The sequence below is a fragment of the Tyto alba genome, unplaced genomic scaffold, assembly GCF_018691265.1.
Source record: "Tyto alba isolate M040663 unplaced genomic scaffold, T.alba_DEE_v4.0 Super-Scaffold_2, whole genome shotgun sequence".
Lineage (NCBI taxonomy): Eukaryota > Metazoa > Chordata > Aves > Strigiformes > Tytonidae > Tyto > Tyto alba.
The window spans coordinates 15,244,748-15,271,719 of record NW_024881282.1 but is presented as its reverse complement, the minus strand read 5'-3'; the positions used below and the strand labels follow the sequence as shown (position 1 = coordinate 15,271,719).

The 26,972-nt window shown below is 37.1% G+C and overlaps 1 protein-coding gene across 8 annotated transcripts in view; it reads right to left on the bottom strand.

Annotated features, from left to right (window-relative positions):
* YAP1 (Yes1 associated transcriptional regulator) overlaps positions 1 to 26,972 on the bottom strand; it is a 94,706-nt gene that overhangs the window by 7,926 nt on the left and 59,808 nt on the right. Inside the window, exons 4-6 of one of the 8 annotated variants that reach the window (XM_032990883.2) lie at positions 25,767 to 25,880; positions 12,949 to 13,142; positions 11,380 to 11,427 (exon numbers count right to left, since the gene is read on the bottom strand). In XM_032990883.2, coding sequence (XP_032846774.2) covers positions 11,380 to 11,427; positions 12,949 to 13,142; positions 25,767 to 25,880 — 356 coding nt within the window. The remainder of the gene's footprint in view (positions 1 to 11,379; positions 11,428 to 12,948; positions 13,143 to 25,766; positions 25,881 to 26,972) is intronic. The other 7 variants (XM_032990884.2, XM_032990888.2, XM_032990889.2 and 4 more) reach the window with 7 other exon arrangements.

Genomic DNA, 26,972 nt, shown 5'->3' with positions numbered 1-26,972 from the left:
AAAGCTCTTTAAATCCCTAGAAATTTCTTAGTAAAACTAAGACACTGCTTTTCTGAAGTTAGGAACCTAGAGTACACGTATATTTTTATGCATCTGACTGTGCACCAACTTGAATCAATCCATCCATAAAGCTTGTCATTACTATTTAATGGAAAATAAGTTTTAATATAAAATATACAAAATTAAAGGTTGGTGGAGATTAGCAGCATTTTATGTAATTTCCAGTGCCCGCTCTCTCCCTTTTTAAACAGGTAATCCATGAGTTACATGTGTGATAAATACAATAATTTTCTTCACGGAACTCTCCTAAAACATCATCAGTGGTTCACCAAGTTTGTGCTTTGTTAATGTAGAGACTGGTAAAGATACCTATTGACTATCTTGTTATAATTATTAGTAGCATGTGATTTCCAGGCTGTGCCTGGGAAGCTAATCTCAGGCAAATCAAGTATTGTCAGTCTTGATAATACTCGATATTTCTCACTTGTACAATGGAAGGTCTTCATCCATTCTCAGTTATGAGCCTAAGGACTACTGTAGACTTTTAACATAAAAAAAAATAATCTTTCTCCAATTCTTCTTCAAAGTGGTTTCTTTTAAAAAAAGTCCAAGATTAATTTCATTTTCCAGCAGATTGTGCCAAACACTGAATGCTTTCCTACCACCTGTTTTTTTTTTCCTTTTCTAATTTGCATATGCTTTACTCCCATTCCTGTGGATTACTGTTCTACATATTTCTTTAATACCAATTTTGATGTCTTGTTCTAGGTTTTTTCACACCAGTTAATTAGACCATTGCAGAAAAGTATACAGACCACTGGTTTTTGTGTTCGTCACATCTAATTGCCTATTCCAAGTAAATCCAGTCCTCTGCTCACCACCACTTACTTGGCCACTGTTCTAATAAATAGTAATAATATTCCTTCTCCTCATTTTCAGATCACAGGATGGTAGGCACCTTTTAATAATTTCTATAGGCTTATCCATATGATTTTCATTTGCTTATGTAATAAAACCAAGTGCAAAGACTATATAATGAGATCTTACTTCATAGCTAAGTTTATAAACTTTTATCAGTCACATCAGCCTGGATACACAGATAGACTCAATCAATTTAAGAAGAAAACAACAAAAAAAAAACAAAACCAAACCAAACCAAAACAAAACAAAAAAAAAAAAAAAAACAAACAAAAAAAAAAAACACAAAAGAAAAAGGGTTTTCTTTCCTGGAATGCTTCCCAAATGGTGATCTGAAGAATGTAGAAGGTCTTAAAGCAGGCATCCCAGAGATGGCTGAAGAACTCCTCACTCACATCATGATCTTTATGTCCTTCATCTGGAGACAAATTGTTCCAAATACCACCTCAGCCTTCCCCTTCCGAGAAAACTGCCTTCATCTGATATAGCTACTTTCAACTAACTCTAACTTGTTATTTGTCCAATGAAAAAGGCAGAAGAGAAAATAATAATAAAAAAAAAAATCACTTGATTTTGCACCATTATAGAATCTTTTCAGCCTTGGGTTCATACCTGGAATACAGCACACTTTTCTTCTCCACTCTGATAGCAGAGCTGTGAATCAGCAAGTGCTCTGCTCTTATGTGGCTACAACCTGGCTGTGGCAAGAATGCTGTCCTTTTCCCCTTCCCTCGTTCTTTGATCTGTGTGTTGCATTTTTATTTCCATGGGGTGCAGTCCCTGACTAGGATGAAGAGGAGGGGACAAAAGTGCCAGTAGCTTGTGGAAGAAGCTTGATCACACAACAGTGCCCCAGGGAGTGATGACAAAGCAAAACCAACACAGAGTCATTTCTGTATATAAAGCCCTAAAGTGACGTAATATCTCATTGTGTGGTAGGCCTGGTGTTTCCATTCAGTAGTGCCTCCTGATGCAATAGTTTTAAAAAAAAAGAAAGGTAAAATAGAAGAGAGACTGAGAGAGAAAGAGAAAAGAAATCTATACAGGTCCCCTTTTCAAGAGCTACTGACACCGGTAAAGAAAAAACCCATAAATTCATCTTTGTACCTTAAGAAACACAGTCAGTACAAATGAATAAGCAATTTGAAAAAATGGGAAAGTTACCCATGTATTTTCTAAATCCTTAGAGGGTAGAAGAGATTCAAGTTTCATCAATGTATGAACTTAAGTAGTATGGTAAAAACAAATGTAGCTCAGATGCTAGCCAGCTAAAAGAGAAAAATCCCATTTCACTGAAGGGCCACTAAAAAGAGATGCATTAAACCAGGAGATAGAACTGTATTTTTCCCATTCTTTGGCATGTAAAACGTAGTGAAATAAGTCTTTTTAATATTAGTACTACTTTTATCCCTGTTTCAACAACAACATTGCTAAAAGTACAAAACTACAACTATTTTTAACTATTTATAAGTAGCATTACTGCTGCTTATTCAGGAGGCAGAACTACAGCACTTTCCCCTAGAAAGAATGTTATTCCATTACTCATTCAAGTAATAAATTTATGTCAATCTGGGAGTCTGAAAGAGAAAGGAATTACCAAAAATGACAAGCTATTCAGAAACAACTGCAGAGCAATTTTCAATCATTCCATACGATAAGTTTTGTAGAAAGACTATTTTTCCTAAAAGGTGCATATAATGGAAGCTAAAATTGCTTGAATAATGGTCTTTTCATTTCTTCTTCCTTATAAAACTGATTTTCAATAAAAGAAGCTATGTGTTTCCTATACTTAAAAAAATGTATGGGAGTGCACAAGCCTCTCCCAGCCTCAAACAGAGCAATGTGAACTCTAGGCTTTTAGTTCATGCTCTAAAATATATCCTTTATTAGAAGTATTTAAAGTCTGGAGGCAAAAATAAAACCATGACAAAATCCTGGCTTAGATTTCTATAACTTGATCTCATCCTATTTTTGTAAGTATGTAAAACTCTTTAAAGTACCTCTGGGAAAATAAAAGCTTAGCATTCCTATTGTTAACACAAAAGCTGAATTCTGGTTACTACATAAAGACCAAAATGATCTGTCATCTCCTTAAGCAAAGTAATTTTAAAAATAAGGTCAGCATTGTGTTATTTATCTGGCTGACCTTATCCATTTTTTTTTTCATAACTGCATACAGATTAAGTTTTACATGAAGTTCCCAGTCATTCACACCATGTCCAAATTAACTTTATAAAATGACTCTTTTCAGAGCAATTTTATTTTTATCTTTATTGCACTTTTGAGGAAAGGTAAAAGACTCCCTCATGGAACTCACATATATTCTTACTGTATTAAACATATAATATGCGACTTGAATTGATATATCCTCAGAATTACGTTTTTTTCTGCAAATTGACTTTATTTAAAAGGGCCAATTTGTAACGTTTCTGCCCCCAAAACTGCTCAACTATCAAATGATTCACAGGCTTCACTGGGATGAGAGAGAAGTGCTAGGGGACTGAGAAGACCACAACATTTATGGGCAGATTTACAGCACCAGTCATTTCTTCGGATTAAGTATTTATGTTCTCGTTTGGAGGCCAGAAAGTTACAGTATATGTACAAAAGAAACAGGAAAAACACATGGACTGATGAAGAAAAATGAATTCAGCAATGAGCAGTTATGCAATTAGTGAAGAGTAAGGGGGCAACATAAATCATTCAGTGTTGCAATCATGAAAACCAGCAACATTAATTTAAAGAGGTGATACTGATAGAGTGATAATTAATTGTACTGTATACACTTGGCAAAGAACTCAATGCTACTCAGAGCATTGCAAGCGCAGATAAGGCAGCATAAACTGATTAGACATTTGTAAATAAAGTCTGGATTCGCGTCTGGTTTTGCAGCCCTTTGCTGTGCTGCTGCTTCACACTGCCCTTGCTGTCTATCTGCCCATGGCTCCAGTACAGCAGCTGCCCAGCCCAGGCGTCTCGCAGCGCCAGCGAGGCAGGTACCTGTCAGCAGGAGTCAGCAATCACGAAGGCCACGCAGAGCTTGATGGCCTCCCTCTACCTATTTTTGTTTGCTTCTAGCAAAAAGCTGTTATTCATGGCCATCTCATACTCAGGTCAACATGACTCATATCTTCTGCTGACCAACTGCTTTAGCAGCATGTCTGTGATTAAGTTTTGCAACTGCAAGCAGCACCAGTGACTCCAGTAAATCAACTGCAGTGAGCTGCAACTGCTAACAGACACAAAATGTGTCCTGAAGCAATTAGGAGCATAAAAACCAACTGCAACAAATGTAGATCCGGTTTACTCTACAGACCGGGTATTTATCTATAAATATCTATACACAATCAAGCAATAAAATTATTTTGTTAATCTGTAAAGTTTACGGTGCTGCAAGTGGAATCAGAGATTCTGAATTTTCAAGTTACTCATGTGATACAAGTATCTCTCCTACCATGTAACTTCTGGTTACTGATGCTCAGCATTTCCCACTTAAAGCAATAGTGTGAAACAGATTCTACAGCTCTTGCCACACAAACTAATACACAAAGTCTCATTTAGATCTGTGGTTTTCAATAAAGAATGAAGCTGCACTATTTCAGAAGCCAAAGAACATTTAAAACACTTAGTTCCCAAGATGGCTGAACAACAGCAATGTTGCTTTTGTAGTAAAACTAGCTGAATTCCACATTTTGTATATTTTGATGGCAGGCAGCATAGCCTCCACCATGCCCCAATCCAGCCACACAGGATTCCCTTTCAATAATGTTTGCCTATTTATGTCCAATCATGCTTGCATTTTCTAGGCAGTATTTAGGGTAGGACAAGTTAGTGTACTGCTCATCAGAAATAGCAGAGACTTAAATAATAATTAGGTTAAGGAACATCTCCTTAATTTCTACAGGACATCCAACTCCAAGCTGAAATTCCCCACGCTTTGACAAAACCTTCTGTTTTATTTAATAGTGTTTAGAAGAAGCAGAGTTTGTTAGTCAGGGCAGAGGAAGATGTGTGCCTTGATCAATGTGGGTCACAACCAAGGGGCAATTCTAAAGGGACTTAATAGTTAACTTGATAGTTACAGATGACTTTTGACTGCATATTCTTACACCTCCCTTCAGCTGGAACCAGCATTTATATGGCCGTACACTAAGACAAGTCAGAAAACAGACACAGCTGAAAAATAATTTTTCTGACAGATCAGGTGTCTGATCTGTCTTGCAGTGTAGCCACACGAATGCTTCAGCTACTAGATTATGAAAAAACAATGTTAAAACACATCCTGTTCTGCTGCCTTATTATTAAGGCAATCTCTGGCAGACAGCTGAATTTAATGTCTAACTGCTGCAGTTCAGGTTGCCAGAGCATGTCTACCAGACCTCTCAGTCAGAAATCATTTTATTGAGCACCAATTTTGCTTCAAAAACTCCACACAGCTTTCCACCTGCAGTCTTCAGCCCCAGTTTAGGATGGCTCTATACAGCTGGTTAAGCCTTCTCATGAATTAATTTCTAAAGTCATGGCATTGCATAGGTGTTCTGCCTTACCTGTAAGCCTCATGGTACTCTGTAACAAAGCTCTGTTCAACTGATGCTGAGCAAATACGTGCTGGGTTTGTGTGGTGGGGGTTTTGGTAGCAGGGGAGGGGGCTACAGTAGTGGCCCCTGTGAGAAGCTTCTTGAAGCTCCCCCAGCACCAAGTCGGACCCACCTCTGGCCAAGGCTGAGCCAATTAGTGATGGTGGTTGTGCCTCTGTGAGAATGTATTTAAGAAGGGGAACCTGGGAAGAGGAGTGGGGAGTTGCAAGGAGAAGTTGTGAGGGAGACACCTGTGTGAACACTGAGGTCAGTGGAAGGAAGGAGGAGGAAGAGTGGGGAGGTATGCTGGTGCAGAGACACCACCCATCCCTGTGTCCCATGATTAGACAGCTGGGTGCAGAGACCCACCTGCAGTCTGTAGAGGACCCCATGCTGGAACAGGCAACTGCACCTGAAGGAGGCCGGGACTCTGAGGGGAGAAGCAGCCCCCAATGTTGTAGCTCAGCACTGGGAAGACTGCAACATGCAGGGGTGACTGATGCCAGAACAGCACAGAAATGGCTGCAGATTATGGGAAGTATTCACGCCAGAGAAAGCTCATGGAGGACTGTCTCCCATGAGAGTGGAAATACACTGGAGCAGGGGATGAATGTGAGGAGTCCTCCCCATGAGGAGGGAGAAGTGGTAGGACTGACTGCAACCCTCCATTCTCTGCCACCTATGAAGCTAAGGGGAGGAGGTAGAGAGATCAGGAGTAAAGCTGAGCTGGGGAAGGAGAGGTGGGGGAAGGTGTTTTTAAGATGGGGTAACACTTCTCACTGTCCTACTCTGCTAAGTGTTGTTGTTAGTGTTTGATTAGTGATGTTCTTTTTCTTCCCCTAACGTGTCTGTCTTTTGTCCCTAACCATAATGGGGGAGTCATCCCTCCCTGTCCTTACCTCAATTCCCAGAGCCTTTTGCTTTAATTTCTCCTTCCCATTCCTGAAGGGGAAGGAGTGGTTGGCTGCTGGTGCTCAGTTGCCCTCTGGGCTCAAACCACTATGACAGGTACTTGACAGATTACCTGAACTAACCTTTAGCTACCTAAAATACAAGGGCTTTCCTAGAAATAGATGCCTATATAAATTGAGGCCATATGCCAAGATTTGTTATTACATGCGGAATTTACTGCCAGACTGAAGAAGACAGTAAAAAAGTAAAACACAACAAAAGGATACAATATTTACTTCCACTAACATGAGAAGTTTCAGGTATTATTTATGAATATAGATTAAAAAAAGTTAAATCAGAAGGAAACATTTTAAATGGGGAAAAAACCTTTGTTGGAAAGACTCTTCACTGTGTCTTAGCTAACCCTCCTCAAAACTTTTCACATAATGGATCTCTTCAGTATAAGACATCACAGACCATTTCCCCTATCAAATATCAATAAATAAGGCAAATTAAAACCGAGGGACACAATACAGCTATGAATTTGCTGCAAGTGACTTTTTATTTTCTTCCTGCATCTCGTAAACCTAATTTTCAAAAATGTTTCTGCATACCAGTGGTTGTATCCTCACTGGTCAAAAAAGCCATATTCAAAGACCAAATGGCTGGCTTCAGTACCTTATCACCGTTAAAAAAAAAAAAAAAAAAAAAGACAACCCCCCCCAAAAAACCCAAGCAACAAAAAAGCAACCAAAACCCAACACCAACTCGCTGTGGCCTGCCTACCTCCCCTCCCCTTTGACAAAACCATGATCTGGTTAATCTAGGTCAGCTTCAGATAACACACAAGGGGATGGGAAATGAGAGATTCAAGGGATAACACTGTTTGCGATTCACTAAGAAACTAAAATAACTATTGCTCACCATTTCCACCAAGATTTGAACACAAGTGTATCTTGTTATTTAAAGACATATTACAGGGAAGAGAAAAAATCCCCAAACAAACCAAAACCTAAGTCCTCAGTGAAACTTCCAGCTTCACTGACGTCATGGAAGTTCAAGAGTACAGACTTCAAGACTGTACTTGTTTTTAACGATGTCTTCCTTATTTTCTAGAAAATGTCACAAATCTGACAGTAACACAGCTTTGTATTCGTGTACTTAGAAAGTGACAGAAAAAAATCTTTTATTGAAAAATATTAATAGTGTCCTAAGAAATTAATACATTCCTGAAACACTGGAAATCTTGACTAAGCTGATGAAAGGTGTCAAACACCAACTGAGCTGAACTAAGATCAACTTTTACAGAAAAGGAATCACAGGAAACTAAAATAATATTTCAAACCCAGTAGCTCTTCAGTACTGTAAGTGCTTATATTTTATGAAGTAAGAGCAAATATGAAAAAAATATGAAACAAAACCAAGTGAGTCATCAAACAGTGACAGACAGGCCATATGTCTTTGCAGATTCTTCACTGAGTAGGGTAATTTCCATGACACTCAGAAGTTGATAAGAAATAAGTCCAGGGCAACAGGACAGAGAATATGAGAAGTACTTCATAAAATATAAAGAACAAAAGAATGGAGACAATTAAGACAGACCACATTCTAGGTATGCGGAACTATCAAGAAAGCAGCACAGATATAACAGAGAGGTAAGTTGGAAAGCACAACTGAACAGAGTGGCAAGGAAGCAGGGCCATATTTGGTTCTCAGATGGGGATCTCCATTCAGTACTAGAAACAAGCAGCAGATATGGAATGAGCAAGCATATACAGAGGAACCTATCACGTAAATGGCTATGTAGTATGCCAATCTTACTAACAAACACCCTCATCTTAGAAGTAGATAAATAAGAAATCTTCCAGTCTTAGCACAAGAAAGTGGTCTGCACAACATCCAAGAACAATGTCATCAGCACCTCAACATTATTTGCCTCTATCTCTTTACATCATGTACTGGAAGACAAGAATTCTGTTACCTAACATCTAGCCAATTTCATGAGGTATACAAAAGTTGACTGACATCTATTTTAGGTGAGACACTGTCGACAACTGGATATTAACTGCAGAAAATTGGAAGGAGAGCTTCTGGGGCTATAGAGAAAGTCAAGTCACTCAATCTCTTAACTTAGACAGGTAGGCATCTTCAAGGTGTTCACAGATAACTGATGATGATGATGAACAAAACTGGACAGATGCTTGGTGTTTTCAAATTCCCTGGATGTATCAACAGCTGTTGTTTATACACAGTAAATATAGAAGTTATAATTTTTGTTTCAAATACCTTAGACTTGAACATTTTTAGAATTATAATACAATACATCCTCATTCAAACAAGAAGAGTCTTTTACAGTACTTGCTACAAAAGATGAAGCTGAGGAACTGTTTCATCTTTCCAGGAGGTATTTGACTGCTAAGGCCTCCATACATAACACTTTAAGTGATAGCGTCACTACAGGATACTACAGGATCGTGAAAGAGAGAGAAAACCTGCCAAGGACACAGTGTTCACTCAGTACCAAAAAAACCTGATCAAAGATATCAGTACAACCACGACACTAGACAAAAATGTCAAGAAGGAGGAGGAGGTTGGGCTGGCTGCAGGATGTTGGAATAGATGTCTTCCACCAGTCCCTTCCAACTTATTTGATTCTGTGATTAAGAAAAGCACAGAGATCTAGTTAAAAGTTAAGGAACATTTCTCAGGGGTTTTTTATGCATGTAAAAGAGATAGTTCTTTAGAGGCAAGCTTCAAGAATGCTGATGTCATGTAATTTCTTTACAAACAGAAGATCCTGACAATCCCTTTCCAAAAGGTACTCTCTGGTAGACTTAGTCTTACCAGAATTAAGAGCACTGAACATATGAAGATTTTATTTTCTGTATTCCTTAAAAGAACATCTAAAGTTCAGCAAGAGAAGCTACTATTCTTCCCCCAAACACAGCTTTATCATTATGAAAGCAGATAATTCCTCTAAACTTCATTAATTTTATTCACAAAGGAAAGAAAGGATCTGTCAAAAAGATAAAGTTGACTGAAGATATGTATGTTTGTTCTTTCTACAGATTTTTCACAGATTCACTAGGTTGACTAGGACCTGATATTTCCTATGACAGATTGGGACTTCAATAACAGCATCACTGGAGAAGGCATACAACACTTGCCTCTATAGTGCATACTGCAAGGCCTCAAGAAGCATTAGGGAATAATTCCCAGAAGTAGTTCTCTAAGCACCTTCTTCCACATATGGCTGCTCACTATATTACTGAAGTGACACATGAAAACACAAAAATACATTTAGATGATACAATATGAATAATATAGTATTATAGAACTTTTAAGTTGTTATGATTTCCTACTTTTCTGTCCACCAGATCAATCAAACACAGCTTAACTCATTAGCAAGTGTGACTAATAAAACTGATCCCAGGCAGGTGAGCCAGGCCTATACAGGTTAGCCTGGTATGAAGCCAGTTTAAATGTAGCTGGAATCCTGGTTTTGCATAAATCCTTTCATCAGTTCCCATCCCAAACAAAGCAGAGTGACCACTACTTATACAAGTTCTCCATTTGCTGCGTATTTCTGAGTTGGTAACAGGAAGTTGTTACTGTGGGAGAGTGAACAACTGTATGACAGGGCTTCAGGCATACAAGAAAACACAGAATACACTTTTGGCATTCAGTAAGAAAAGCATCTCTTCTGAATGACCTAATTGTGGAAGAAGATAAGGTATTTCCAACTGGTGTGGAGGAATGTGCTTCTCTGTTTATTTCCTTGTATACCAGCAATCCTTAAGAAATTTTTTTCTCTTCCATAAGAGGATTAATATTGTTGAGATCATTATGCAGTTAATACTCTGTAAATGAATCAAATTATTACATCTCAATTAAAATGCTTAAGTTTTAGAGCTGCACTGATATTGCCAAACAAGAAGGTAATTTTTCCAGGGTGTCAGTACTGTTTCTAAGGTCTGGTGTTCCTATTTGAAGATGATCTTCTCAGGAGAACTAATAAAGTACACATTTTGCAGTACTCTTCAGAATGCAATAGTACACCAGTACTCATGGCTTCCAAACGCAGGAAACTTTCTTTTATTCTGCTTTTCTTGCCTAGTGCGTAGTCTTTTCTTAGAAAAACAGCGTACAATACAAGCCAACATAAATATTGTCCTAAGAACCAGTAGATTAAGAATATTGTTAGCAATAGCAAGCAAGAAGCTCTCTGAATATATCCATAAATCCACCCTTTCAGAGACTCATTCCATATTCAACTTCTTAAGAACCTAAACCAAGTCTGCATTGAACTGTTTATTATGCTTCACATTTTGACCAATTTTCTTTTGGTCTGAGCTTGGGAGGCTTTTCAGAATTGCTGTTTCCTATACAGAAAATGTATCTGTGCAGGATTCTGTTAAAAGTCAAAATGGAATAATTACATATTATATCAGCATAGCAATTACTTTGTTACTCAAGTAATTCTGTTACACTGTACATGCTTAAAAATCATAAATATTTCAAGTGACTTTTTGTTAACCAATTACAGCTATCCTTCTTTAAGGTCATACCTATTTTACCAAACTGGTAAGAACATTCATATGAACAGAACTTCAAAGTCACAAACTACTACCTTAGATATAATGGGAGGTTCACTTTAAATACACATCTTGATGACATCAGGACTGGAACAGCAGTATCCTCAAGAATGCTAAACAAGAAGGTTGTTTTCAATGCAGAAAAATGTGAAATGAATTCCTCATTTGCTTTCAAATACTGATATAAAGTTGTGGTAATGCAGCAATCTTAAATTAGGGTTGTGACCAGAGATGTGTTTCAAAAATGTGTATGGCAGAGCTTGTTTTTTTTGTTGTGATTTTTGTTTGCTTTTGTTTTTCTTTTTTAGAATGCCTTCATGTAGCAAAAAATTCCCCTACTAGCCTAATTTAATGCTTTCATTTTTCTAATTATGCTGAAACATCAGTTAAGAGCCTACCTGATGTTTTGGAGAATTTGCTGTGCTGGGATTGATATTCCGCAATGCCTAAGAGTAAAAATAAGATGGATAAAAATTACTTTAGCTGCATGGTTTGCCTATGCAGGCTGTCTTATATACACCATCTTGTAGTATTAAGCCCCCAGGACAGGCCAGATGAGACAGGATAAGGAAGTTAAGAAACTATGAAAACCATGACACAGTGAAACAAACCTCACCGATTTACCAAGGATGCGTATTTGACAGATAAGCTTAATGACCAGGTAGAACAACGGGAAGGGAACTGGCTGTCACCTGGTCCAAAGTTAGGCAGATTCTCAATGACAACTGAGGCAAGAAGACAATTAGAAGGCCTACCTAGAAGCATGCTAGCACAGTGTAAAATGTTTGTTGGTGGATTAATTGCAAAGCAGGAACAGCAGAAGCCCAGGTGCTTAAGCGGAGAGAAAGTCCTGATGCCACCTTTGCAATGTATTCTTACCTAGAGTATTATAAAAAGTAATGGCTGTAAAGATGACCCATCTTACACCAAGAGATGCTGAAGATTCCTACAAAACAGGACTTGACTACAAGGGGGATAATGGGAGTCAGGTTCCAGGACAGAATACTGCAGGCGATGAAGAAAGAGAAAAGCTGTCTTTGAAGACATTAAGACATCATCCTCTCCTGATACAAGGCCCATCACCCAAAGTGAAAAGGGAACAAGGTAAGATTTTAGAAGGTTTCCCTCAAAGAAAAGATTAGTGCTTTCTCTGGCAGTGTCAAAAAACCAAAGAATATCCTAAGTATCTAGCACAGATGGTAGTAACTCTTAAAACATTCAGATGGAAAAATCGAAGCAGAAGGCTTAGAGTTAAAAGGAAGTCAAGCCCAAATTCAAAATCCAGAGATTCCAATGTCCTGTCTTGCACTTTAACATCTTCTACAGCTATATTCATATAGTAGAAAAATATTGAAAGGAATAGCTTGCAGCCTAATTATGAAGTTTGAAATTCTTCAGCACAGGCACACCACAGGTTCAAAATGCAGCACAAGTGATTCAGTTGTTCCATGCTGCACTCCACTCTTTAACAGATAAGATTTTAGTAACAAGGTGTCTCCTCATTGTATCCTATATAAGCTTTAAAAGTACTCTGACATACTACAGACTGTGTCAGGTTCTAAAAGTGAAAGACTTTCCTCCACTTAAAAGGGAGAACTAAAGCACCTGTGGGAAACAACTTCCTGCCTTTTTACATGACTCAGAACTCCCTGAATACGAAATATACATTTTCAAGAGGAATAACCAATCAGATCAACAGTCCACAATGCCATCCTAATAGTAAGGAAGCCTGTTCTTGGAGAGTGTTGTGAGAGAGAGGAATGAGGGAGGAAAACAAAATCCTTCAGTCTGATAAGTCAGATTCTTTCATTATCAAGCTGGTATCGGCAGCAGAATGAATTCAGACTGTTTTGGATCTCAAAGCTTTTTGTACAGTCACTGGTCTTTAAGACTCACTGAAACAACAACTTAGCCAAAACAGAACATAACATAACATACAAAAGAAATAGTGGAAGTAGGTGTCTAACCTGTGGCCTCACCTGCCGAAGCAGTTCTTGATGCTTCAGTCTCAGCCTTTCCTTCTCCATCTGTAGCTGCTGAAGTCTCATCTGTTGTTGTTGATTGGAGCTACTCCCACCCATCACACCACCTTGGGGACTCTGAGGAGCCAGAGGGGGTGGCTGTTTCACTGGAGCGCTTTGGCTGATTCGCTGATTCATGGCTAAGGAATGAAAACAATAAACACTTAAAAATGAAATTCAAACAAATACATGCAAGGAAAGTATTATCCTTAGAAGGCATATATTAAAAACTTTACAAAATCACAAGCCATGGCACTAAAAAAACATGCAGCTACACTGATGTTCAGTGTGAAGTGTATGCTCACACATGTTATTCCCATGAAATCAATGCAACAGCCTCATGTTTAAGAGTACATACTTGTTTTAAAAACAGTTAACTCTGTAAGTTTGTAAAAAATTTAAAAGTGGTAGTAAAATATTTCAAGTTAAACTAGAACGATCTCACCTTCTTCTTCCTAATAAACCATTCTCAATTTAGACACAAATAATATAAAACCACTTTTCTTATTCACGTGAAATCTTAGAATCATTAAACTTGAGAGCACATAGAATGACAAAACAGATCATCTCACTTATATCAAACTACATTTGATAAGTCTACTATACTTCCAAATGTGGTGCAGGTCATGCAACAATCATTCACATCCTTGTCAGAGCAAGTTTTGAGTGTTATAGACTCCATTTAGGGCATCTTGACATGTAAAATTAGAGCTGGTACAGAAATGGCAGATGAATTATACAGCCAGAAGTACTGCCATCAACACAGGAAACATTTTACTAGTGCTTCATTTTCTTTTATCCCACAGAAGTATGTGATGCATCTTTTCTGGGGTGTGGAGAAGAGAAAGTGTCATCTTGTATGCCTAATGCACAATGAGAACCCATCTTCCCTTCCCCCTTAAAAGCAAGACCTAACACAATTTTATAAAATAATGCATGACTGGGATGCATCTACTGGACAGGCCTGACCTTTCCCCCATATGAGACCAGTATGGTTAAAGTCAACAGGGGCACTGGAGTTCCCATACTCAAACAGAGGGCTGGGAAAGGCTGTATGTATTACAAGGGCACTATTTTCAGGGGAATATTTCAGTTTTGGAATTAACTCTCCATCTTGTTGTCCAGAACAGCCTGAATCTGTTAACATTCACAGTATGCTGCAGAATACATTTGCCAAAGCAATGATAGGAGAGTGGTAGGGATTTTTTTTTTTTTTTTTCTGGGAATGAGGATTATGTTTTATGGGAACTAAGAAAAAAAAGGGAGTGAGCTTCTTTTAGGGTGACAGGCTGATTTGGTGCAAAGAAAACCATGTGTTGTATTAGTTTGAATGAATTTTTCATCATATATAGACAATTCCTAGAACATTAATACTTCTAACTATTGTAAGCAAGAAGAATTATCTCATAAAGAGTCTGCATTATCTTTTCTCTGAAAATCCCTTCAGTCTTCACTGTCTTTTGAGTGTCCAGCTTAAGGTACAGTAGTGCTTTTTTCCTGTTCCAAGAAAGCCTAAATATATTTATCTCATAATAGTAGTAAAAATGGCTGTTGCTTCACACCCTTGCTCTCTTTCCTCCTCGCCAAAGCTCATCTTTCCATTGAGAGGTAACATATGAAGAAGAAATGCTATATGATCTGGGAGTGAGAACAGAAAAGAAAAAAATAAAGTCACTTACAGACCCAACTCTCTAGTCTATCCTTTCAACTATTCCATAGGTCCAGCACAGTCAATAGTCAATAGCTAATGGACAGGTGCATCACATTTTCATGAGTCAAGTCAAACCAAAATTAAGTGCCAAATAGCTTGAAGTAATTTGAGTAATCTTTTATGCAGTTACTTGTGAGAGAGCTTCATACATGTGATCACAAATAAGACAAAACTTCCTGTAAATGTAAGTGAACAGGTGAAGCAGGAATAGAAACTGAATCCCAGCTCCAAGTAGATACAAGAGAGTGAATACAAGGGCTGGAGGTTCAACTCCAACCTGAATCCCAGCTCCACGTAGATACAAGAGAGTGAATACAAAGGCTGGAGGTTCAACTCCAACCTGTAAATCTCATCCTGACTCTGGAAAAAAAAAAAACAACAAAAAAAAACCAGCAGGAAGATGATGTTGCTGTGGATTAAAGCTTAAAACCAAGCACTTTATCCTATGGGATCACCATCTAAACTGAACTTCAGGAAGAGGGTGACCAGGATGAGCCAATCAACCAGCTTTGTGACATGAGCTGTGGTCCCTAGGCCGGCAACAGAAGAGGTAGGACAGCCTGTTCCTCTGATGAACATAGACAGAAAGTTCATATGCCCCAAGACACTAGAAACTGTTAAGCAAAAGTTTCAACAGCACTAGCAGCTGTCCTGCAAGGGTTTGAACAGCGAACTGTACTTATAAGCTCCAGGACCTCCACTGGGCAATCTCTGATGGAAGACTGATGGCAATTAGACTACCTACATTTACCAAATTAGGGCAAAGTTGAAGCTAGAAAGAGCAAGGCAAAAAGAAAGGCAGCCCACCTAGCAGCTCTAGACAAACTAGACATGACACTGCTGGAGCCGGGAATATATCTCCTCCTTTCTCTCTTTTTACCCAGACTCATATCAAGTCTGGAACCAGGACCATGCCTTTTGCTTTTCATATCTTATCGTCTTCCCCCTTAAAAGCAGACAATGAAGGGGTTAGGAGGAGACAACAGAAAGCAACAACCTTTTCTTGCTGTTAGCTAATTCTGCAATTCAAGCAGAAGTCTGTGCTACCCTTCAGACGTTCCAGAATTCAAAACCTGTTATTAAACAAGATGGAAGGTCAATTACAGTGGAAAGTAAAGAGGGACAAAAAGGAAAATTACAGTCACCTGAAAGAAGCACATCTAAGTTAAAAGCAAACTACCTAGCTTGTAAACATTAAGTACCCAAAGCTGAAGAATGTCAATTTTCTTTTGGTTAAAAAGGCCACCTTTATTGTCTAGTCTCCAATTATATAATCATGGTTTCGAAGACCCAGCCTCACGCAGTTCATAGCCAAGACATGTTACACATAATCTCATAAAAATTTAACAGTTTCTAACCTTAGTTAAACACTTAGGTGCAATATCACTAACATCCCTTCAACATGCTATGAATTTGTTTTTCCTGCATGCACCATACAAGTATCACTTCCCCAGGTTTCTTTTCCACTAATACAAAACTTAGGAAATTATTTCCTTTTCATGCCAAATTCTTCATATTTTATATACATGTATCTTTCTGACAGCTGCTTGTATTATTCCTGTTCTCTCTTATCACAGTTTGCTCCATTCTTCCCATCTACTGAATTTGCAATTAAAACTGTAAGAAACAAATCATGTTTGTCTGATGTTTTTCATTTTGTTCCCTCATCCTAGATCCCTGAAATGCCTTCTAATGCTGATTTTGAAAGTAATGTTTCTAACTAAATGTGTATCTAAAACAGGAGTATCATAAGATATTAAGACTTCAGTGTATATTTAATATTCATCAATAGATATTGCGAGGGGAAAATTAATTATATGAGTTGGCAACTCTTCAAAATCAAACCTAAAAATCTAGTTTCTAAATTCTTATTCACATATCCATTAAAAGGATTATTTCTGAGCATTTTATTATTTCAAGAATGCAAGTGAAAAAGACTTCCAATTGACCAGATTTTAAACTGTCCCTAGAACAGATGACGGAGATGTTTTTTATGCAACGGAACTGTTTTTAACTGTGAAATTAAATGAAAAGTTTGGACATTAAAAGAAGATACAGCTTACTGAATTCTACTAAATTAACAACATACCCAAGTGAAAAATCAGTGGGGAAAAAACAGTAATAACACAGAATGATTTTCAGCCATCTTGGCTAATAACACAAGGGTTTCCAGCACAATATTTAATGAAAAGAGGGAAAACATATCTTGCTTCATGTGACAGGAAAAAATAGAGGGTTTTGAAGTTTTTTTGTTGTTGGTTTGGTTTTTTTTTTGTTTTGTTTTTTGATTGTTTTGTGGTTTGGTTTTTGGTTTTATTTTAATTCTCAATTCTCCATTACTTACTCAGGGCATGATTGCAGAAATCTGCACTCTAGAGAATATGCTTATCAGTGTGATCTCAGATAAGCATATTTTATTTTTTCCACACCTCATGGTTTTGTGATGATCCTGACACACACAGCTCTTTTTAAGTACTTTGAATTTAAAGGCAAAGAGCCTCATTTATCTATTACAGTTAGGACTTATCAGTTTTCTAATGCATCCTGTTCCTTACCTTCCATGGCTATGGAAAGCATTTAAATAAGGGGCTCTGCACCCACACAGCAGAGACTGCAAAGACCTCACAGGCAGAGAAGGAACAAACAAGTCTTTGTTTCTAGAAGAGGGGGATTTGAGGGCGAAGGAGGAGGGGCAGACAAGTTAAAAAACACGGGCAATTTAAGACAATAAAAAATATCTTGCTGTCCTATAATATGGCTTAGCTTCACAATCTGCAGAATACAGTCAATTGTAACAGTTGCAATACGCTTTTGCGAACAAAGAATTAGTGGTCTTCAAATGTTATACATTAAAGTTCTACTGTTCAAACTCAATAGCAAAATGCCTGTTCTGTACTGTAGCAGATAATACTTGACAATTAATGAAAATTTAGCCTGCTGTCTACATCCTTAATGGACACCCCTTATCCCTCCCTGCTAAAAAGCCCACCAAAACCCCAAACCAAAAACAAACCAAGAGAGAGAAACTATTATCAGTTATTGGTACTAGAGAGAAAAGGCCAGCAGATTGTTAACAACTCAAACATAAAAGGCTAATTCTCTCTCAAGATCCTACACCAATTTAAATCCCACGTCCCAGGGCACTGACAGTTTGCAGTAACACCCTACCCTTCCCCTGTGCAGAATTACATGCAAAGATGGCTGCACAGCACCCTTAATGATTAAGAGACAGCGCCGAATGTCTGATGCTTTCTCTGCTGTATTTATCACTTCACCCTTCAAAACGAACACTAATTTTAATCTGCAAATTTAATGACATTATTTATTCAAACAAACAACAAAAAAAGCTCAGGACCTGTGCATACTATAACTTACAGCTCTTAATAAGAAGAATCAACATTTTCACTGAGGGAACTGAAAAGAAGTACTTGTCCCCTTCAGCTTCATTTGAAAACTAGACCATTTTTGTGTATCATTTTTGGTTATGGCCAGGTTTTTGAATGGTGCTAGTTCGCGGCACTGCAACAAAGACAAAAATCCTCTTTGATTAAATTGAAAAGAGCTGTGAAGAAAAACAAAACAAAACAAAACAAAACAAAAAACAACAGCAGGATTTGAAAGCATGAGTCTCGGAAGTAATAAAAACTTGTTCCAAGTGGCTTTTTTAGTGAGACTTGGTACAACAATTTGTTGTTTAATCGGAATACAACTCATATTTCTGGATTGCATTCTGTTATAATACATCGCTACATTACTTTAAGGAAATCCCAGCTGCAGTTTCATAATGCTACTGTTATAAAACAACTTAAAAATTAGCACAATAAAGTATTCCATTGTTTTCAGCCTCCAATTAATCTGAGAATCCCAGAATTTAGAGTAGGAGGGAAACCTGACACAGACTGTTCTCCAGGCTTATTTTGCTGTCTTAAGTGTACAAACAAATGTTAGTGTCTTAGGTAAAAAGAAATATTCACATGATCCTGAGCTGGAGTCTTGGTTAAAACAAGATCTATCCAATTAAAATACTAATTTAAACAGTTGTTTTCTTTGATAAAGCTGCCATTGTTTTTAGAAGTCTTTCTGTATTCTAAAATGTAGAGGTACAACATCTGGATTGATTGACCACCACTAAGACACTATAGCATCCACAAACAGACTCTTAACACATTGGAAACTAAACTGGAGTAAAATGCTGTTGCAGTTGTTCATGGATCTAACTTTTTTCCCCATTGGAGTCAATGGCAATATTTATAAAACAGATTCATTCAATGTATGCCAGTTTCAGAAGAACTGAAATATTCTGGCCAGACAGAAAAGCAACTATAAATGAGACTCAGCAGTAATGTAAATAGCTGTAAGAAACTTCTGATCAGTGCATGCATACAAAACAAAACATTTTCCATTCTTTAAAAATAAATAAATTTAAATTTTGGATGTCTTAGACAATTTTTAAAATCTTCAACTTTCTTTTAAAATCTTCAACTTTCTTTTAAAATCTTCATATATAATGGAATAGTCACTGTAAGTATCAGAACTATGTATGCACACACTGCATGGGACAGATTATGAGAAGAAACCTCAACTAACATAATCTAGATTTAAATTGTATTTATGAAACACTGAAGACTACAGAAAGTGCAGGACTCTGAGCTCATCCAGGCTCCATGTCTGCCCACTGAATATCTGGCAAAATATATTTAATCAAAACTAGTCTGCATTCTGGACCAAAGTTTAATCAGCAAAGAGTTTACATAAGGTTATTAGCTGCATAAAGTTTCACTGCTTAATCAGCACATAATACTTCCTGCTTTAATTAGGCCAAGAAACAAGCTTCTGTATAATTTCTTACAAAATATTATAAAAACTTTTTTTTTTTTTTAAATGCAGGCTTCCTTCAATTTATTTGAGGGGAACAAGCCTTGTGTATATGCATGTGCACATCTGCATCTTTTTTTAAACTCTATCATAAGCCCATAAAAATGATTAAACAGGAATTATAAAATCCAGTAAAAATTACTGTAATTTAAAACAAAATAAAAATCAACAGTATTCTGTCAAGAAACAGAGAAAACTGTTTTCTGTATATAAGAGACTGAAATCATGTTTCAACATGACTGAATTCAAGGAGGAAAAAAGCTGACGCTACTTTGAATTTTAGATTATATATGATTAGATATACAATATATAATTATTGTGTGTATATATATATATTTAGATTACAGATAATGGATGATATGTTCAAAACGATGCACCTTCAATTTTTAACAGAGTATGTTCATTAGCAGAGACGTGCAAACTCCAGTGTTAGAAGGATATGGTGAAAAAAATGGCTCTATTAGGAATGCAGTTTTCTTTCACTGTCACAGCTGTTCTAGCACAACACTGGAATTATGCATTATTTTTACTGGGATAAAGATACCATTACCAACAAATGTCCCTTCTCAAACAGGATTAAATTATTCTGAAAACAAGCCGCAAAACAGGTATAAACAAACTTACATAAACTTACTGCCCTGACAAATCCTTAATAAAATTGTTCTTCATTTATTCCCTTTTTGTTACTATACAAATATTCTGTATAAAGTACGTAACTGCATCCTTACACAATACTTATGAACAGATTTAATGATTTCTTCAGTGACCTCTGTTAAGTAAAGAGGGTTTAAATATATCCTCCTTTCGAACAAAACAAGATTTCACTTTCTGATATGATGATGAACAACTAACAAACATTTATTCTCACTCCCATAAGGGCAGCATCCCCTATTATAAAGGGATGCTTACCAGTGAAATTTCATCTGCCCTTGCGATTTGCAACGAGCTCACTTTGACACAAGTCACCGGTTTACTGAAAGCTGTTACTCCACCTGTACACATTCTCTGACACACACACCAAAATACAGAAGTCTTTTCCCCATCCTAAGTGATCGCCAGAAATTGTTCTTCTGAAAAACAGAGACAGGGAAGTGAAAAAACTAATACCAATAGGCTTTTCTGATGAGTCAAATCCACTTTGTTTTAGAGAACATGTAAAGAGGATATGCCATTGCATTTGCAGATCAAAACCAACTGTGGCTCATGCTCTGGTTTTGTGCAAAAATGGAAGGCAGATCTGGAACCTTAAAAACCTGAAATGCCACTGTAACCAAACATAAGGTCTGAGGGTTTCTTTGACCAGACAAAGGCCAAAAAGAAAAGTTTTCCAGTCTAGGGTTCTAGTTCTATCTTGTGTGCAAATCTGACTCTGGCAAGGCTCCTACAAATGAATTTAAAGAAACACGTATTAAACAAAGTGCTAGACAGGTAAGGGGATAAGAAAGCAACACTATAGAGTACTTCCTTTTAATTTCTGACAGATGCTCTGAAGCTTAAGATTTTTAGTGCATTTCAAATTTGTTGTGTGATTGGTTTTGGGTTTGTTAAATGGAAATGATAAATACATGAGTTTCAATTCTACAGGTACATTTTACTTCTGTATTTCTGAACAAGCCCTTTTAGTTGTTTCAAAAGTATAATGTTCTTGCATTACAAAAAAAGGAAGCAGAAAATCCTGATGTGTATTCTCCATACTCCTACTGTTATCATTGCTTTTATTGCTTTTCCTCCATGAGTAGTTCAAGCAGCTACTGTACACTGAGCCCTTATGGCACTTTCTGTAATGATATTAAACACTGTCTTGCCTTGCCTTCCCCCTCATCCAAAATTCATACAGAACTTCAAAAAACATCAACATAATCTCTAAGAGGGAGAGATAAAAATAAAGTCATGGCAATGATTTGAGAGGTCACATCTTTTGCTTCGTACCCCATATGGCAGCTCCAACATTTGAAGGAACAGAAGCAAAAAGACTGGGTGTGTGTAACACTGGTATGATCAGTAGTAATAAACCTATAAATGGAAGTCTGGAATAAAGTAAGAAAACTGAAACAGTATCTTATTTTACTCCAAACAAGTCTGTCTGCAGGAATTGAGTATTCTAACGGAACACTACTGGTTAAACACAAGACTTACACTAACCACACAAGAAATAAACTGCAAGTTTCCAGTATTTTTGCACTTCAAGTCCACTATCTTATCTATTAATTTAACAAATTAATTATCCTCCAGAGGCAAATTATTTTAAGTTGCATTTCAAAAACAAGTCCTATCATCTGCAAACTCAAGTAACAGTTAAAATCCCTTTAATGGTATTTGATACAAAAGCCAATTCTTGGAAACTTGTAGCAATAAAGTTGAACGATTCCAAACTTCAACTGCTTCTAGGAAATTTAATGTTATTGAAAAAGCACATGTTCTTCTACTTCACCAACTTCAGTCACTCAGAACGCATAGCTGACATGCTTCCTACCCAGACGTTCTTTGACTATCAACAAAACATACTCATTTATCTGTAAGGCTTAAACAGTAGGACCTGTGAAGAATGACCAATGGACAATAGCAGAAGCTAGTGGAAGACAAAACAGTCCAAAACACCATCTCAACCTGACAGTCCAATTACCTTATAGAAATAGACTTCTAAAACAAAACAAAAAAAGTGTGAAGCCCCTTACTATGAGGCCTGCAAAGGCACTGAGAAGGTAGGACAGCATGTTTGTACCAGATGCTTCACTAGACAAGAATCCTGCTGGCACAGGCCTAAGGACCCCCCCTCCCATCCCTATTCCTTTGATCCCACATCATCTTTTATGATTGCCTGTCCTTGGCATGAGAAGACCCTCCTTTCATACTTAGTTTTTCCTAGATTTTAAAGTTCATGTATTCTCCTAACACAAAACTGTTCTAAAGTCAAATATGCAGACTTGGAAGATCAACATCTGAGCCACAACAAGACTTCACTGCAGTTTATTAAGTGGTGTAGCTGACGACCTCAAGCCCACTTCAAAGATGTTAGATCTGAGTCTTGGAACAAAATTCTTATCTTCAACTTGGAGCATTCAGGTTTTAGACCCAGCCTACTTCACAGCCGGGTATTTTGACAGGGACTCTGATGTGATACATTAGTCTTAAAAGCCTGCTCCAAGGAAGAATCCGTATTAACTGCACCATTTTATTTTCTGTTTAAAAGCATGAATGAAATACCCAAATTCCCCTTACCAAGTAAGTCAGTAGGTATATCCACCTAAAATAATTTCTTCAAACTGATCCTGCTTCCTCTCTCTTTTCTAGAAAGACTAATGGAAAATTCCCAGCACTACTTTTTTGTTGTTGTTGTTGTTTGTTTGTTTGTTTGTTTTTTTTAAAAAAAGGTATATGCACACCTACTAGAGAAAATAAAGATGAATGCAAGGCTTCCACCTGATGAGGAACATACAGAGACAGAAGGGCTGCCTCTGTGGAAGCTGGGAGTTCAGAAGCAATAAGGTAAAGACTCTTCAAACTTTCTGTTTCTGAATACTGGATCAGATGAGTATGTTTGCACATACCATTCAATAGCTTATAGTTTTCAATGGTTCTTCAGATTGGCAAAAGTGGCAGTATCAAGGAAGAAATTAATTTCTCCTTCATTGTCAATCAACATTAGTATCACTGTAATAATCAAAAGCCTCAACATCACAAAGATTAATTCATCTAGGATTGCTTCTGAAAGTGTTAGTAGTCAAAAAATGGTAAAAACCAAGCCCTTGTATTAAAACATAGTGATACAAAAGAGTATGGTGATTCTCAGGGGGAATAAAACCCAACAGGATTTTCAACCTATATTAAGCACAGAAAGGTAAACTTCTGACTCATTCACATGCTATTTAGGGTCACAGCGCATATTTGCTGAGGATTTCCACATGATAAATAAATGCAAGGCTCCATAAGTTAGCTCTATCAAGCAGATTTTTTTCTTCTTTACTGGAGTGACTTAAGGAGGTCACAAGTGAGAAAGCAACAGGAATAAGATTTTGTATTTTCTTGGCTCAGATGATAAAAACATAAACCACAATACAATGCGTACAACAAGATTTCAAGGAAAACTCCTTCAAGCTCAACAGCAGCTAGCAGCTTGTCTCTATTTGCTGTCACTCTAGATCAGAAGAGTCCACATGCTTTTTTTTTTTTTTTCTTTCCTGCCCCTTTCAGTTACACTTGAGCTCTTTGACTGAAAAGGTCTGGAACAGATTAAAAGTCCAACCACAAAATAAAGAGCCTTGGCATGTACTCAAGCCTGTCTGGGATACACATACGCAGTGGGCCCAAAAAGGGAAGCTATGCAGCAAGCAACCCTTATGCAGTCTTTTGGACATTTCTAACTTCTTTCAGTTTAACTGCACAGCCTTAACATTGGATGGAGTCTCAGTATGCACAAGACAAGTAGCTTTTGCCCTTACAGTTAGACCATATTATTTACAGGAGTACAAAATAGTTCTGAGAAACAAGATTCATCTCACTCAAAATCTCTGACAATTAAAGTGTTTTCCACACTCCTATTTTAATTCAAGCTCATCTTTGGGAACTATAAAGTAATATAAAGAAAATAAAAACACATACCCTGCAAGATTACTTAAGTAAATATAATTGACCTGCCTCTTTTAATTGCAAAAGGCAACACTGATTTTCAAAATGACTGCTTCCTTTACAGCCTTATTCACATATTAAGTAATTGTGAAGTTGCAAATTACCCCCACACTCCTCTTGCAACATGCAAACAGGTCTGCAACTCTGGCTGGTGTTAAAGCCAGAATGGACATTTGCCAAGTTGACAACCTTCAGTACACACCCCACCTTTGGGCTCAAGTTGCACAGTGGTTCAACCTGTCTACAAACTTGTGAGCAGTTTTATAAACAAAGTGTGACAATCTGGTGTTCTCCATAAGAGCAAACGGATGTTTAAAGTAAGTACTGAAGCCTACAAAACAAAAATGCTGAAATTTCTAACAGCCATTTCAGAAAAACAGAACAGCAACTGTTGAGTTTTGCAGCTCTGTTTATACGGCATTCATGGAGTTAATGCCTCTCCCAAAAGGGGCCCACAGTTGTTGTTAGGTCAACCCCTGTAAAGCTTCAAAGGCTTTGTATCCCCTCAGCCTGACCTACTCAGTGATCTGCACACTGTTTTCATTTAGTTGCACCAAGTCCAAAACTAAAGCCTGAAAACCACAATGATCTCTTCTTTTTTTTATCCCTACTGTTTTTTCCATGGATCTGGAAAAATAACTAAAATCCAAAGGAGTTGAAAATAGTAAGTTATTGGGAAAACAAATCAAGAGCAAATTAATACAGCTAATAAAGCTTACGCACATAGGTCATGGCATAAAACAAAAACTAAAGTTGCAATACCACCTTAAATACATCAGAACAATCACTTGGACAATCTAAAAAACAAGTTTAGAGTCTCTTAATATATGCTATTGCTATTCATAACCATCAGTGCCAATATTTTATTGAAACGTTTCCATCTCTGCTCTTCATATAGATCAAAAACATTACAAAAAATGAGTTATCAGTTCTATCTTGTTAAATTTTTAAATCCAGACCTTTTGATCCCTAATTTACTATTTCTATTTCCAATATTACATAGTTTTTACCCCACAAGAAGATTATTAAAGTAGAAACCACAAAACTAAACATTTCTCTCCACAATGTTTAAAACAAAGTTTTGTCATGATCATCACTATGACAAGCTGGAATTATAGGCTGGTATGTTTCAAGCGTATTTAAACAGCATAAATTATTATTTGACAATGCCCTCTTTAACATAGTGCAAAGGAAAGTAAGTATTTGTTTGGGAATTAAAAGATTCTTCTGTGGTAAATTTTTGCAATTTTAAAGGGAAGAGTGAGCTTGGCTGAAACTGTCTCTAGGTAAATAATTTCTGAATGCCACCAATTTTGGGAACTGTATGGATCATATGGTAAAATAGCAACCTCTAGTATTAGAAACTTTGGTGACATACACTTCTAAAGGATATATGCTAATATTTTTTTAATAATGATTTCAGTAAGGTCTCTATAGATAAAATTAAAATATATTTTAATAGTACTATAAAAAGTTTTCAAAATATGCCTGCAAAATTAAAGCTGAGTGAGCTCAAGCGAATCAAAAATTCTGAAGTGAGATGAACTTTTACCAAAGCGTGGGTCAAGCCTTGGGTCTAGCCAAGATGTGGTCTTGTTCTTATGGTTTATGTAGTAAATTTCTCCATCCTGGGTCATAGCTTGTTCCCATCCATCGGGGAGTGGGCCTGCAATATAGAAGGAAGGAGTTGATGGCGGGCTCTTGTTTGCTTCAGCTGAAATTGATCTAAAAAAAATTCCAACATTTTACATATATAACAGTACATGAAACAGAAGAGTTTCAAGCTCATGTCTAACATTTCTGGGATTAGGGCAAAGAAGTGCGGGTGGGAAATCAAAGAACAGAAAACACTTCTATCATTTTGATTTAGGATTTGGAGTTTAATTTTTTAACTTGTTTGCATCCTTTCATATGCTTTTGACATGCCCTTTTCCTGTAGCATTACAGTACAAAACCAGCAATAAGTCAAGCCTGCCAGAATGAAACCAGCATGAGCACCAGGAAGAAGTACAAGCACAGAGATATTCTACCTCTCATGGGAAAATTCATCTAGTGATTAAGGCCCAGCAGCAGCAACAACATAACACTGATGAGATCCTGAAATATTCCTTTATCTTTCATAAACAAATAAAAAAAGTGACAAAACTAATTTTCCCTTTACCTCATACCATAACTTTCTGTGAAAGCATTAAGGGATTAAGCAAGCAAAAACACAAACCTGAAGAAAAGAAGGCAAACAAGCAATGAAAAAGTAAAGCTAAGAGAACACCAGGAGCAGACATAGAGACACAGTGCTATGAACAGCAGTGCTACGCCTCTATGAGCAGGAAGGCACAGGCAAGGAAACCTACATTAGAAACTGGTAAAAGGGAGGTAGGTGATGGTGTTTTGGAGTCCATAGCTAATGTCTGAACACAGCCTTGAAGTGTGTTTCCCTTATGTTCTGAATAGCAGCATTTGAGAAAATCACCTTTAATGTACATTCATCTGTGTTTTGCTTAGACAGAAAACTATTCTTAAAGTTACATTCATCTCATCTTATTTGGCAGGTGCTTTACAAATGTATGTTTTTAAATTCTTATATAGATGTGGATTTTAAAAATTGTCTAAATTAGATGCAGGAAGATCTTGACCGTATTTCTTTAGATTTAAGTACAATCCTGAAATAATATAGCAGAAGATCCACTACAAATGTTAAGAATGTAAAAGAAATTAGAACAAGACTTGCTCCAGGAAGCCATCATATTTCAACCTCTCC